Source organism: Diadema antillarum, unplaced genomic scaffold, assembly GCF_040938485.1.
Source record: "Diadema antillarum isolate AM-2024a unplaced genomic scaffold, OU_Dant_1.0 seq00001533_RagTag, whole genome shotgun sequence".
NCBI lineage: Eukaryota > Metazoa > Echinodermata > Echinoidea > Diadematoida > Diadematidae > Diadema > Diadema antillarum.
In genome coordinates, this window is record NW_027272265.1 from 304,426 (window position 1) to 320,705 (window position 16,280).

Consider the following 16,280-nt stretch of genomic DNA (forward strand, 5'->3'; position numbering starts at 1 on the left):
ATTTTCACAAAACTCTACAAATGAGGTATGTAGAGCAAGCTTGAAATCTAGATTTTCATAAAAACCAGGTGCATTTAAGCAAAAAGACATATTCTGGGAGGTATGAGTTCGTAAAGTCGAGAGTCCGTGTAAATGTCCTATACCTGATTGTGCGCTCTGCGCGGTGCATTTAAAAATGCTCGTTTCCTATGGAGGATGTCACCGCACTTTTTGTAATGGAATATGAATCAAATTGAATTAATGATGATAATACACTTAGTACTCAGGAAACATATTGTTTCTCTCGTGAGGAAATGTCAAGCGTGATGACTTCAAAAATATTTCCCACAGAGGATGTGTAGTCTCTGACTCAGTGGTTAAAACTCCCTATTGTTAATCACAGTGAGTAAGGCACAGTTTTATACTGGTACCTCTCAAAATCAAAGCAGATTCCCTTTTTTAAAAGAACTGCAAAAGAGGGACCATGGGAAGCTTATTTGAAACCTGTGAGTAAGGCATGACTTGCCTTGCTATAGAGATTGGCTTTCCATTGTCACTTACTCATACCCTAACATGTACTTGGCAGTGTCATCACCACCATTGAGCCCCTCCCTGAAATCCAACCTACATCCCCATACATGGGACTATCCTATGCACATTTTGCTTTTCTTTTTAGCATTCTGGGTAGAGATAGATCATTAAATCTTTGCATACTTGATTTTGTTTAAATTTTACATATTGCAGTGTATGTGTGGTATCTCCTCTTCTGTATTTTCTTCAGCCTCTTTCTCTCTCTCTTTTATTTATTCATCTTTTTTTTCTTTTTCTTTTTTTTTTGGGGGGGGGATATATTAAGCAACATCTGAATAATCTTGTGTCTTATGTGGGTTGAAACAGATACATGTATGTGACAGGAGCATCAATCCATAATCTTCATGTACATATGTACCATATTTTGCTATCCCCTGATATTCAACAGCTTGCTAAAAGAGGCTAATTTACAGTCTGACTAGAAATCATTTTGGCATTCTTTCTAAACAAAGACATAAATGGGCAGTAGGAACTTCACACACACAAAAAAAAAAAAATATCGTAGAGACTCTGAAACAATAGTTCTGAACGTTTTCCCAAATACCAAGGCAAGAGAGCAATAAGATGGACAAAATCATGACAATGACATATTTTCCACATTAACATCTTAAGAAGATGACAACTAGGTGTAAGAATCATCAAGCAATATGTTCCAGTAGCTGGCAGACATTAGACTACATTGTTGCTGCATGTGGAACTGTCATCAAAATCTCATGCACACCAATCTCTCTCCCTCAACAATCCCCCATGTGGCACCTGTGTGATTCCCTCATCCACAGCTAAAATACACTGCCCTCTATCACTGCCCTGGTAACCTTAGTCTCAAGATCTCAATGCTGTCACCTTTAGTTCTTCCTTTTCTCTCTCCTTTTTTTCCACCTCTTACACTAACCTTTCCTTCCCCCTCCCTACCCCCATACTAATTCCTCATATCTTTCTTCTTTCATGAATCTGAATCTTTCTCTCTTTCTTTTCCCAATGTGATCTTTATCACCTTGGATCTCGGCTTAAAATATTTTACTTTTTTTTACGCATCACGAGAGATTAGAAGAAGATATATCACAAAGACACTTCCCGAACTGTGTCACTCCCTATAAATATCTCTTAATCAGGTGCATGATGTTCAGGTAGTTCACATGTACTTTCTTTGACCTTTGAATGAACACCAAATAACTGAAACTGCCCCCCTTTTTTTTCCTGGTCACCATTACTAAACCTTCTTAGGACCATGATCTAAAACCAGCAATGGAAATGTATACAAGTGGTCCACTGTAATGACACAGTCGATAATTTTTCCTCTTCTTTCTCTTAATTCGTCTGTACACTAAAAGCTTCCTAAAACACCCCTACCAATACAACAAAATAAAAATTATCAAGCTATCATTTCATGTTTCTCACTGATAATGAAAATTGATTTGTGTGAATGAATACCCTCTTACTCCCATCCACCCTATCAATTCCAGAACTTCAGAGCACATTTACCAACTGTTCTATGCATTTCACCCTTTCCACAAAAATATCTACATATCTACATGATGCTATGAAGATGATGATATTCACTCAGAATATTTACTTGCAAAAGATCATGTTTTGTTTGTTGATCCTTCATCCACCAACATCATTGCGGCTAAACGAAACCAAATGACTCCAATCAGAACTTTACTATGAAAGCAAAGTTGTTGTATCTTTGAAACCTTAACACAGCATGAAACACTTTGATACACTGCTACTGGCAGACACTTTCCATCAAATTATGTACACAACCAGTCCTTTACTACATACATTTTATTCTAATCCTCTATTCCTATACTTGAGTTAAGTAGAACTGTACTGTTATGTGACATGTGAAGCAAAGATTTGGGTATAATAGACATAATCAAAATCTTCAAAATTCTCTTCAAGTTGCAATGAGAACTCGTCACTTGTATCAGCCAAGTCAGGGACATATTTGTTAGTGATTCCATCCAATAGGAATTAGCACACCAAAGGTTTCTGTTGTTCTTATATCTGGAAGAATTATTATAGCATAGCTCCCTCTTTGGTTCTTCAGCTTTACACCTTTACCGACATCTTTATCACTTTGAAATGATACGTGTTGAGGCACAAGAGAAGACAATAATTTACTCTAATAACTCTGATTCTCTTTGCAACCACGCAGTGGCCCTGTCAGCAATTGCTCAACAAGCTCATACCTCTTAGAGAGAAATCCAATGGTGTACCATCATATATTACAGACAAATATGCAGCGTCCAGTACATGAAACGAGATATACGATCTCGCGCCACTCATTTTGGCAGGATGGGAAGTACCGTCTGGGAACGCTCAGAAAACTTGGAGACAAGAGAACAGCTCATTAATTGCTTACGACAGGTTAATTCCCGAGGGCCGCAGGGCGTTTCTTTGAGGGACTAAATTTCGTCATTTTTTTTTTTTTTTTAATGGCACTGACTGTGCCTCGATGCTGTGTGCTAGTGAAGTGGGCCACTGAGGAGGTCCATACACTACAGCATAGACCATCTTTACATGTTGCATCTAACTGTCACAGAAAATTCTACTTCCCAATTGGGGAAGGAATTGTATAATTCACATCCACCGATTGGTAAACAAAATGATCAGCAAATTGATAGGAATTGAGTCGTTGAAAACTAACAAAAAAGTGCAGATTTTCAGCACTTGTGTCTTAATGCTGTAATATCAAAGCAACAACAAAAACAACAACACATAAAGCAATTCCATTCACAAGTTGAAAGAAATGGCATGTCAATTTCCTATGTAATGCAAAGAAGAGAATTAAGAGACTAAGATTGGGTTATGACAGACTGCGGGCGGAGGATTTACAACAAGATGATTCCATCGTTTCGACCAAAGTTCTGCACAGCTCTGTGATCTGGCACACCTAATAAACCCTGACATCCTTTTCTTTATTTTTGTCCAAAAAATAAAGCCCTCCTACACCACCTGCAAGGCCTCTTCTTCTAATCAGAGGAATAGAGACATCCCAAAACCTTAGCTGTCTCAGTGCCCATGTAGCTCAACAGCTACAGATCGTACATTGTACGTGACTGGGATCAGGTCTATCTCTCTCCCCTCCCTCTCTCTTCCCTTACATGGCCCACGAACTCGGACTCAGCTCTTCATGGAAGAAGAGAAAAATGCTCTCTAGACAGCTTAATTACTTCCGATCACATGCGCAGTGGGAGTTGATGACAAATAGTGAAGTAAACATATAGACACTCGGGCAAGAAACAAAACATAAAGAGAAGAGAAAACACAAGAATGCTCCTAGAATTCTTGGGTGTATGATGTCTAGGGAGATTTACAGGTGACCATCAGGGGTCTGTACAGTTCTGGTCGAGGTAAAGATTTAGCTTTTAACGTTTTGTGAGATATTCAGAAACCACTCTATCAGATGTCAAAGAGCATGCAGTTCTAAGGGGTATCAAAAGTTTATTTGATGAAAATCGGTTTTGAAATGGCTGAGATATCGAAAAACAAGGTGAAACAAAGAGATACTAATAAAGTTGGGGCATGTCGCCTTTTATTATTAGCACTTTTTTGGGATATCTCAGCCATTTGAAAACCAATTTTCATCAAATAAACGTTGAATCCTTCTTAAAATTACATGCTCTTTCATATTTCATAAGAGGCTTTTCATTATCTCACTTAGGAATGTTCAAAGCATGAATTCCAACCTCAACCAGTACTGTGCAGTCCCTTTAAGCCCCATCGGCAATATCTTTATATATACAAAGTCAATGGGATTTTAGGGTGGTTGTTGTAAGAGATTTAATTAATTACAAAACACATGGCTCTCCTTTCAAATAACAAGATCAGATGGAGGTAAACTATGGTCTGAAGTAGGCACAATTTAGTGTCATAACACAGCTGAAAGTGGTCATGTTTCTTAAAAAACAACAACAACATAAAGAGTCAATGTTGCTTTTAGAAAAGCATCTTTACAGCAATTATTCGCACTTGTTGTTCTCAGACGCTCAGTGGAAATCCAGCAGCTACCGGGGCCCATTGTTCTTTTAATTCATGCATCATTCCCTTGACCCAGTGTGGATATTCCCAATTTCACGCATAATTAACCTCTCTATGCTCAAAGTAGATTCCCTGGGAGGTTTAAGTAACTCGAATGAACATCCACTAGTCTTGACATATACACTCCACAAAGGGGACAGATGAAACACTAACACCTACGGAAGCATGGTACAGAAAGAATGTCCAGTTCCGACTAGCTAGTCATGTCTCTCGCTTTTACAAAAGACATATAACAGTGAATTATATCCCAGTTTATTTCACTTTGAATCTTGCAATATAATTGGTGGGAGAAGGGGAAGGACAGTTGTCTTCGTGAAACAATGACTTGGGAATTTGGCAGACTACTATTCTGTCAATTTGTCGGGTCATGTGAGTTCAATGACCACTGGATCCAATGGAAGGTGCTGCCAAAAATAACATCTCACGATTAGAAATGAGAGCGGGGAGGAAAATTTCATTTGGTGCTACGTTTACCCAGGACAGCCCTGTCTGCTGCAGCGGGATCCTGTGGGACAATGATCTTGTCGATCGCGATAACATGTCGGCTGCTAAAAAGACTTTGCATTACTGCTCACGCTAATTTGTTTGTTTCATTACTCGACAGGTTGCAGTGACATGCAGTTTCTCCGGAAGGCATTCCGTCCCCAAGTTCCAGCTTGATGGATCAAAGAATCCATGTGACCAAATCAGTTGTAATCATGATTACACACTGCCCATTTAAGTATTTAAGAGCACCATGAATCACGCACAGGCATGCAGGGAGACTATGTTGACCCTAAAATGACCCTAGGTGACTGGTAATAATCAATAAACAGTATCAACAATCAAATCACATCATACCAAAGGAGACCAATGTGCTGTGCATGTTTTCAGACACTTTTTACTAAGCTTTACCAAGTAGCTGGGGCTTCATGTTTACAATAATTTTTCTTTTTCAGTTAAAATAGGCCTCTAATCCTATAAAACCCAAAATGTTTGCCTGCATTCTAATTTTGCAAATTTTGCGAGAGCCAAGAATTGCAACATTAAAATGCATGAGAAAGTTCTTGTCTACACTATATGCACTGAATACCGGTAGCAATTCGCGACAATGTCATGCCGCAAAACAACTTGCTTTAATACCGTAATGTATTTTCCCTGGATATTGTCATCAGGGAAAACAGACCCTGGATTCGTTTTTCGTAGACTTCTTCCCAGCCTGAAATACTTCCAGACAAAAAAAAAAAGAAAAAGACAAGAAGCAAAAAACTGGGAAGAATGAGAGCAATTTTGACTGCTACATTTTGACTGTACATTCAGTTGACTGGGATGCCTTTGCTTCTCACACAATCATTGTCACATGCACCTCTATAAGAAGACGACCCTTCATTTTACATTTTTTTTTTAAATAGCTGATCTTAGACCACTGACCACAGAGTGACCTTTGACCCTCTCTGCACAAAGAACATATTTTCTTCTTATTTCACATCCATTCATCATTTCCATCCATAAATTCATTGTGTATCCATCTATCAATGTCTATATCTATTGATATCATACTATATATCCACAAAATTTCAATGACTACTCTCTTGTTTTAGTACATATATACATGTAAACAAAGACGAACAGGTCACTATAATGTTATTGTACGTTTTTGTGTGTGTTTCTGTATCAAAAGTGTACAGTTCACGTGGAAACCACGAAGTGAGAAAAAGACCCCACACAAGCTGACAACGGTATTAGGCGACAATCTGTGGCATGAAGAACGGGGTTACATGATCCCCCCAAAAAAACCTCCCCAACCCCTTTTCCATCACCATGGTAACTAACCTCAAAATGATGACAAAGTGGTTGCCTGACAGCTCACCCAGGTTCAGGGGTTTGTGCACATGTCTGTGAAAAGTAGTAATATGCAAGCAATGCTGTGTAAATTATCACTGCTTGGTATTTCATAACAATCATAGATACATGTAACTGTATACATTATGCCATATTTTTCATGAACATACATCACAAATCAAGACTTAAGACAAGACTTTAGATGATTTTGCAAGTGATTATGAAAAGTTTGAATGCAAATACAGATAAAAGCTTTATTCAAATCTTTTAAAGGTCACCACATATAAGGAAAAAATAAAACATTTTCAATTACACTGCACTTAAAAATTGGGAGAAACATTTGTGAAGATATCAAATCATCACACATTTCAATGAATTTCTTTTATATTCAGTACATTAAATCTCAAATATCTAAAATTGATAAAAAAGGATATATGTTTTTGTATAAAAACTCTTCATCAAAATATATGGCATTCACACAAAAAGATCTTGTATCGCAAAAAAAACACCCACAATGTGCATGGCAAGATTGTGGAGTTTTAGTGTAATTGTGCGTAAGACATTACTCATCAACAGCCAAGGCTCATCTCAATACTTGGGCTTTCCAAACCACAAAGCTTGAAGCTCACCAAACTTTACAAAGGAATGACTTGACCTTGATGCAAACTCCCTGTGAGTTTCTTTTTTTTTCCCCCGGGGGGGGGGGGGGGGGGGGGGATTCACACTGAGGCGAATTAGCATGATACAAATCTCCAGATTTGCAACGTGATCTAAATCTCAAGACTGTTATCTGTGTGGACACAAAAATCTTTAAGTTACTAAAATAGCTCTAGGCAGTGACACTACCTCCAGGCTGTCCCTGATGGCTGGCAGTGACACGATAAACATGGAACAAATACCCAAGCTCCGAAATTCCGACATTGCTATGTCAAGCAGTCCAAGGCGGACAAGGCATATTAAAAGAAAGAAAGATATTATTCAGAGGGGTGAAGATTCAGGTGTAAGTTTCTTCAATTTGTCTCCCTCTGTCATCTACAGTAGATGACAGGTTTGAGTCCCACTGATTCCTTTTTTCCAACGTGTTTGTTAATTTACAGATCAGTAGTTGCGATCTTAACAAATTTCATTTGTAGAGGGAGACAAATTGAAGAAACTTACACCTGAAGATGGCACTAATTAGCACTGCCCTTGCTCCACAACTAACCTGAAATTGCCGAGACGTATGCAGCGAAGAACCTTGTTGAGCTGTGCAAGCCGCTGACCATCAACCCTGTAGACAGCAATGAGGATGATCAGTAATAGAAAGGGGGAAAAAAATCTGTTAGTCCAGTCAGACCAACCATCTCAAAGCATCTAGGTTGTCAGTGATGATGACAAAGTCTCTTCCACAAGTTTTAATTTAGGGGAAATCTCTTGAATTGCAAGTGAAAACTGTTGAAAAAAAAATACTGAGTAAATATTTCTAATTGATGCAAAGATTTAATTGGCATTATGCCCATTCACAAAACTGAAGGCTTTTCTTGTTTGGAAACTGAATTATATTGTGCATTCACAAAAGTAAAAAAGTTTCTATAGGAAAAAGGAAGAATAAAGTATGATGACTTTTGTGTAATGCTAAAAAAACTCATAATACTTTTATGAAGGATGCTATATTGACACAAGAATTACTAATATTTCAAAAGCATACTTCTGCCGGATGAGTAGTGATGTGTTGGGAATGAATATGAACAACAATGTCAAAATCCTACATGACAGTTAGATATAAAAGTTCTTCCCTTTACAGGGAGCAACTTTAACCCATTGAGGACAGGCTGATTTTGCTACAACACGCATTTCCCATAGACACTTGCCCGAGTATACTCCGGACTCGTCCTCAACGGGCTAACACCATAGGCCCGACAGAGCATTAAATTTTTATCATTCTGCCTGTTTTTAAATTTTATGAAAATTTGTACAAGATTATTTGATGAGAGATCCCCAACTCTGATTTTTGTGAATGCCCCTCGAATGATATTGAAGTATCAACCCAACATGTAGGTTCACTATGTGACAGCTCAAATAAACTTCTGCCCAGTGCCATTGCTGCTAGTGCTGTTGTTGCTGTTGTTACCGTTGTTGTTGTTGTTGTTATTGTCATTGTCCTTCTTTTTCTTCTTCTTTACAGCTTGTTGGAATTATTGAATTAAAAGGAATTCAAAAACTTGCAGTTCCATTAGAAATTGTAGGGTGTGTAAATCATTACGCAGCAATCACAAATTTTGCAAATCAGCTGAAATATGTACAAATTGAGGCAAAGAAACTTAAGAGTACAACCTATGGTAGCAAAAGAAAGTTTGATAACACATATGATTGATTTATTCTTCATTGTCTAAGGATGATAATAGGTGTATCTGATTAATCCTCTCTTGCCCTAGGAGGCGAATCGGTACAACCCATTACCCATCTCTCCCTCGCAAATATATGCAAAAAATACATTGATTATATCAGTGAAAAGATATTGAATTATAGTCATATCAGTGACTAATGCATAGATACACACACACAAACACACACACACACACACACAGACACAAACACGAGTGATGTGCCTGGTCCAGTGTCAGGTTTACATACTAATCTTCATATGTTTTTAATTCAAATTTGATAATAAGATAGTTGGAACAAACAAGGACTGCAATATTTACAAAACTACAGCTGCACAAATTTATTGAACAGTGAATTACAGGCACACCATCACAGACTATACAAAAGATAATGTGATGCATCATCAACACAAAGCTATACAATGTCAGGAAAGTATTTGTTTCTTTGTTTTTGGAAGATATGAATTTGCCAGGTGATACATTCTAAATTGATGAATAATTGGCCTACTTCACTGCAAGGAAAATATCAAAAACAAATAAAACAAATGAAAGTTAGAAAACCGTAAAAGTTATATCACCAAAGTCAGCTTTATGCGCATTTTTCTTCCTTTTAAGATCTCCGACTTTATATGGGTAATGTGATGATGCATCACAAAAACTTGCTAGTAAAAAGAGTGCCTCCATATCATCAAACAAAATAAGATATAAGATGCTATACGTGACACCAATTCTTGGCACCACTTGGTAATCTGGAGGCCTTTTGAGGACTTCATAGCCAATCCCAATCTGTCGCCCATCTGCGTTAAGAAAGAAGTTCTCACGTTGGGTTCCCCTTTTCTTACGTTGAAGATCCTCTAAGTTGGCAACTCTCAAACGTCAGAATCCTCTTAAACCACGTCACACAACTGCCGTATTGCAGTTAACTTTGGGGGTTCTGAGGGTTCTTTTTTGGATGACTCACTCAATATTACGCATTATCAACACAGCAGATAGACATCGCATCCTGTTTGAATACTTCTTAATGTTTGTCCTTGCAACTTTACCATGTCTGTCTCATAACTGAGAGAGGCTGGAGAGACAAAGACGGGGGGAAATAACAAAGATGAGAAACTCTAAGAAAATGAGAGGAGATCATACAAAGTGATGAGCAAAAGAGAAAGATAGAGAGATAAGAGAGTGAGATAAGAGATTGCTGAGGTAATAAGTCTACCAAGTCTTTTGTGTGTGTGTGTATGCGTGTATGTACATATTAATATCTTTTCTTTTTAAAGTGATACTGTGCATGTTCATAAAGCAGTATTGGCAAGGCGAACTACATGTACAACCAAACTTTGACAAGACTACAGGTTTAAAACAAAAACACAAATTATGAATTGATATAATACGAACAGACTTCTTGCTATAAACCAACAAATTTCCTATAAAGACTATTAAAACTAACAATTACAGACAAACAAGCAAGGATGTCCTGATTTGCTCTGTTTTAGCAGAGTACATGTAGATTGGGGACAGTTCATAACTTTATGTCAGGTGGGTTGCAGAAATGACAACAAAACCTGCGATGAGTGTTACTTATCAGGTCATAGAGAATCCAACATATTTAGGTGATACGCTATCAGCGTATCACCTATTGTGATTGTCAAAATTTCTCTTTTTTTTTATTCTTCTTTCTTTCTGCCACATTTTGTGTCGTCAATATCTCAACAATGACATTACGGAATAACATAACATTTTCAGTCAACATGTCTCATAACAATATCTAGCCACAATAAGGTTTTCATGACAGTAACATATCTATGACGTCATCTAGGCGCCATTTTGTGATTTTCGGACCTTGTCACATGATCGATCATAACTTCATAACTAGATATCATTTCTGTATCATTTTCGGTGGACATAAAGTTCAGGTCAGGTTCTATCTTACGTTTTAACGCTAGTTACCAAGGTCATCATTACGCGCGCGTTTGCGCGCGTCAAAATTTTAAAAGGCTCAAAACGACTTCCCAATGGGAAATCTCGAAGTTTCAGACAATTCTAAGCGTTTCAAACATTTTCTCGCGTGCGCGTCCGTCCGCGCAATTTCGCGCGCAGAGGGCGTAACCAACATGAAAATGCAATTTTTTTGACTGATTTGGATTTCTGATACTTTGAGTAACAATATCCATTGATTTCCGATCGATTTTGACCTATAACAAAGGAATGCACTGGCGTCAAAGTTGAAATTCCGCGCGCGCGTCTTTCTGCAAATATAGTGAAAAAACATGTTTTTGTTTATGTCGCCATAGCTCTTTAAATCGTCCATTGACCCTACATTTCTATTGCATATTACAAAAGCATATGAATTGGAAATAACGTTTCTAGTACCAATATTGCCAGGAAAACTCATGACGTCATCATATCATCATCTGAAATCAAAAAAGTGGAATTAATTTTTTTGAGGTACTCTTTCTGACATTCATTTACTCGTATCTCTATTGTTTAAGCTTAATATCACCCCAAATTCAGATATGTTTTACTTTGAACATTTGCCTTTCAAGTCCATGTCATGGTTTTGAAATTTGATGACGTCATCATACTTTAAATTGTGATTAAAGGTAAAGACGCAAAATCGGACAAGTTTACGTGTTATGTCTATGGGAGGTGATTTTTTTAAAAACCATACATTGACTTGACAACGTTTAAGCACCTTTATCTCAGATGATTTTGCTTCATTTCCTCTGAAAATTAAGTATGTTGTAGCTGTGACAATAAGCTGCAGTAATCATGCATTTTATTCTTTGAAATCTCCTCATCAGGTTGACAATTTTGCAATTTAAAACTGAAAATGAGAATGGAATGCGGACGAAACGATTCCTGATTCATCTTTCACGTACATAAGTTTACATTCCTCTAATTTTCTCGTCGAGACGTATGGCCGAGTGGTTAGAGGTGTGGTCACAGAAACGTGAGGTTGCACACGTACGGGTTCGAACCTCACAAGAGCACGAAAGAAAATAATATTTTTTTTTTACTTTTTTTCTTCAATGGAGTACTACACCTTCGTCCATGTAGAAGTCACGTTCGCATGTAAACACACCTTTACGCACACACTCACACAGTATCCCTTTGTTTATCGTTGGAGACTGCATTGCTTCGACTGCTGCAAAATGTTGCAGGCTGGGCTTTTCAAGCTGATCATGGTATATTGTAACAAAATGAAATTTGTTCATATCAATTCAGTAACACAATGTAGTCGTGGTTACTTTGTGCTGATTTTATACATGTAACAAGCTATACATTGTAAAAAAAGGTATTTGAATTGTTCCTTTAGGTCAGTCTTCTGTATTGATGATTATTTGTCAATTAGTGGTTTTTGTGGAGTTTCAGATAATGATAAAAAGTATGTATGATAAGTGCAGCGATACTTTCTACAGTTAATTCAAAGTTGTGTTACAGAGGTTTGATACATACATTTAGCATTGTGTTTGTGTGTCCACGTGTGTATACAGGTTGGCCATATGGCACATTCTAGACAATAAATCTTAATTAATTAGCAAACGCGATCAGCTATGGAACTGAATATGGTACTAATGTATGATGTTCATGATTCTCATTAAACTGTGACGAGTTTAAAGAGATAGTTTAACTGTGTGTAAAAATAAAGCAATGATAAGGAAATTTTAAGGGAATTTGATAACCATGCCTATAATAATTTCATACAGGTACTAATAGCTGCCTCATATTCGTGTGATTGATCGTCATGTCAATAGCAAATTGACAACGTACGATTAATATATTATACATTAAACAACTGTCTTTCAAATCCATATCGATGTTTTCTAGTTTGATGACGTCATCATACCTTAAATTGTGATTAAAGGTAAAGACGCAAAATCGGACAAGTTTACGTGTATTGTCTATGGGAGGTGAGTTTTTTTAAAACCATGCATTGACTTGACAACATTTAAGCACCTCTATCTCAGCTGATTTTGCTTCATTTCCTCTGAAACTTTAGTATGTTGTAGCTGAGACAATAAGCTGCAGTAATCATGCATTTTATTCTTTGAAATCTCCTCATCAGATTGACAATTTTGCAGTTTAAAACTGAAAATGAAAATGGAATGTGGACAAAACGATTCCTCATGTATCTTTCACATACGTAAGTTTACGTTCCCCATATTTTCTCGTCGAGACGTATGGCCGAGTGGCTAAAGGCGACGTCTCAGAGACGTAAGGTTGCGGGTTGGAACCCCACAAGATCACGAAACAAAATACTTAGCTATTTTACTTTTTTTTCTTCAATTTTGTATTACATATTCGTCCATGTAGAAATCACGTACGTATATAAACGCACCTATACACACACACAGACACACACACACACGCCATATCCCTCTTTTTTGTGTGTTGGAGACCACATTGCTTCGACTGCAGCACAATTTTGCAGGTTGACTTTGTCAAACCGATCATAGTATGTAATGACGACGACTGAGGTGTTGTACTTTGAACAATTGTCTTTCAAGACGATGTCATTGTTTTGTAATTTGATGACGTCATTACACTGAAAATTGTGATTAAAGGCAAGGTATCAAAACCAGCCGATTATAGGCTTTATGTCTGCGGGACGTATTTTTCCCAAGTTGCCAGAAATGGCATAGCGACCTCAGTCGTTACAAGGCCGCTTTTCCGTCTAGCAATGCAATAGATGTTCACACGGCCACGTTGGTTGAGTGGGCATTGACTTTCCCCCTGTTATATCTATACATTGTTTTTTTTTTGTCTTACCATTTCCGTGGATGACCCGTGGCCGAGTGGTTACAGAAACGGTTTCGCATGTACGCTCAATATAACTTCAAGGTGCCTATATCACATTCTTTTCTTTGTCGATCACAGATGACTGTCATCTGATGACCACAAGCGTATCACCTAACTCGTCCTCAATGTGACGAGTTTTCATGTCTCGTATATTTTCCTTTTTCACTTGTCTTTTTAATCAAAGCTGCATCAAAGCCCAACAAACAAAATGTGTATTATGGTGAGTCTTTCTATTGCATCTTTATAAATTTGTGTTTGCATAAAACAAAAACAAAAACATTGGGGCAAAGGTGAAGCGACGAGTGTTCAGAACCATTTTCCAACAAATAAACACCACAGTGATCAAGGCACCTAGCAACTGAAAGGGATGGGGGGGGGGGGGGAGCTGGTCGAGACTGACATCATTATTACATCGCTAATGTATGAAAGATGGCATTGTTTCTAAATTTTTTTTTTTCAAAATTGCACTTTCGTCACTTTCGTGGCCATCCCTTCGTCAACACTTGTAATGACGTTGCAGCAATACATGACTTTGGAAAGGCTGATGTTGACTAATATTGAAATTCTGAAGTCCCTCATTGATTAGTCGTCCATATCGCTAGTCTTTCCTTGATGTGAAAGTTCACAAGACCTCCACAGGTTGGAGGAGTCTATAGAGAAATGTATATGTCTCATCAGCAACAGATATTTTCCAAGTACAGCCTGCCTTGTGGATTTAAAACAGCTACCCAACATCTCGTACGGGCTATTTCCAACACATAGCGATGAAAGAGTGACTTTGAGTCCGTCACCCTTTATTTTCTATTCTTTGAAACAATGAACTTCCAACATTTAAGCAGAACTGAATCACACAAAGGAATTGTAGAATAACCCAAAGTGTGACAGACACTATTCTTAGTTCTGTTACGGGCAAGACAGGAAGGTGTGGAAATGATTGACGGACCTGAAAGAAGAGAGAACTAGAAAGAGATGAAACACTTCCACGAGTGCCAGCAGAATGAGACATTTTCTCAGTGGACTGAAAAATGAGCATGCAATGATTACTGATTTATCATCAGCCAGGGTTCCCGGTGGGATTGCTCCGAATGACACTGGCAAACTCCTCCACAGAGAAGAAATCTGACACTTGATGTTTGCGCGCACATCTCAATACTTTCTAAACTCGTCATAATTGACAAAAACCCTCTCAGATTTAACACCTCATCTGGTAATCATTGATTTGAGATGGGTGAAGTAAAAAAAACAACAACACACAAACAAATGAACCAGCCAACAACAAAAACACAGTATCCACATATTTTTGTTCATGAGAATCCTTTTAAAGAGAGCAATTTACCTACTTCTGTCCCTACACAAGATTAGCAGGCAAACTGCCAAATGACTTTTACCGCTCTGATTCTTGGCTGTGGATCAGTATTGTACAATGTCTGGGGCTCTTATCAATTTAAGGAGAAGGACCTAAAACAAGAGTTGGGGGCCACTACATAAATAGAAAATGAGTCACTGTGAAGGCTCCGGAAATATTGATACAAGGGACACAATTTGTTAGTTCTCTTTCCATGGGTATACCGGTAAAGTCTGGATGCTTTTTCCACTAACTATGAATAGGTAAAACTCATGATTACTGCATGTTTGTATACATTTGATATTAGCTCAATCTCATTACAACATTCATATGGGCTATTCAGCCATCTTCTCCGATGGAAATAAAACAAACAAACAAGCAAATTGCCCCACATGAACATAAAACTAAACATTGATTATTTAGTTTGAGTTAAAGTTGTAGCCAATGATGACAAATCATGTTGTTCAAAAAACTGACCATACTGGTCATGACATAAACATAACCTAAATAGCTTGCACAGATATTGGAGTATACTACCAATTACAGAATTGAAGAAAGAAAGACAAACCAGCTTGCATGTACTGCTAATTTGCCTGTTAACTTCTTGTTTCTTCAAGCAACAAAAGGTGTGTACACACATACCAATAGGTGGGACTACTAAAGTGTGATTGTACGATGCAGTCACACATCACATCTTCCTTGCATCCATTCTTGTGAATACAACTCACTAACTTTTTTGTTAATGTTTTGCTTTTGTTCTACTTTTGTTTTGTTTTTTCCACTCATGGTGACTCCATGCTTCCTTTTATTTTTCTTTTCTCTGCACTTCCTAACTTACAAATTAGGATGATATATAATTAAACACACCTTGTTGGTAAGAACAATGCAAGGTTGAGAAGAAACTCCTGTTCTCTCACTCAATCTCACTCTCAGCTGTCCTCGCCTATAAATACATGCTGCGTTTCTTTGACACTTCCTGTCTCTCCTTTGTGTGTTGAATGATGACGGCCTGCCTGGCATAGCAGGGGGAACTTGGTAACACTACTTTCCATTCATTCTCTCCCAACCCCCCAACCCCTTTCCCAAAACCATCCTTATAACTGCTGAAAAGCTGATGAAGGGCTGTTGAGTCAGCAGGAAATTTGAGTAAACCGGGCTTCATTTCCTCTGAGAATTCAAAATGAGACGAGAAAATTCACCAGCCATATTGTCCCCTTAGATCTCCCTTTCCAATAAAAAAACAGGTCAAGGCAGACAAGTTGAATTCATTTATTTCTACTTCTTTCAAAACCAGCCAACATTTCCTACTCTTAGAAAGTTGAACTATTGAATCTGCTTAATTT

General features: G+C 37.7%; 1 protein-coding gene across 1 annotated transcript in view; it reads right to left on the reverse strand.

Annotated features, from left to right (window-relative positions):
• LOC139710450 (pseudouridylate synthase 7 homolog) overlaps positions 1-16,280 on the reverse strand; it is a 140,492-nt gene that overhangs the window by 32,450 nt on the left and 91,762 nt on the right. Inside the window, exons 7-8 of the mRNA XM_071622367.1 lie at positions 7,640-7,705; positions 6,427-6,489 (exon numbers count right to left, since the gene is read on the reverse strand). Coding sequence (XP_071478468.1) covers positions 6,427-6,489; positions 7,640-7,705 — 129 coding nt within the window. The remainder of the gene's footprint in view (positions 1-6,426; positions 6,490-7,639; positions 7,706-16,280) is intronic.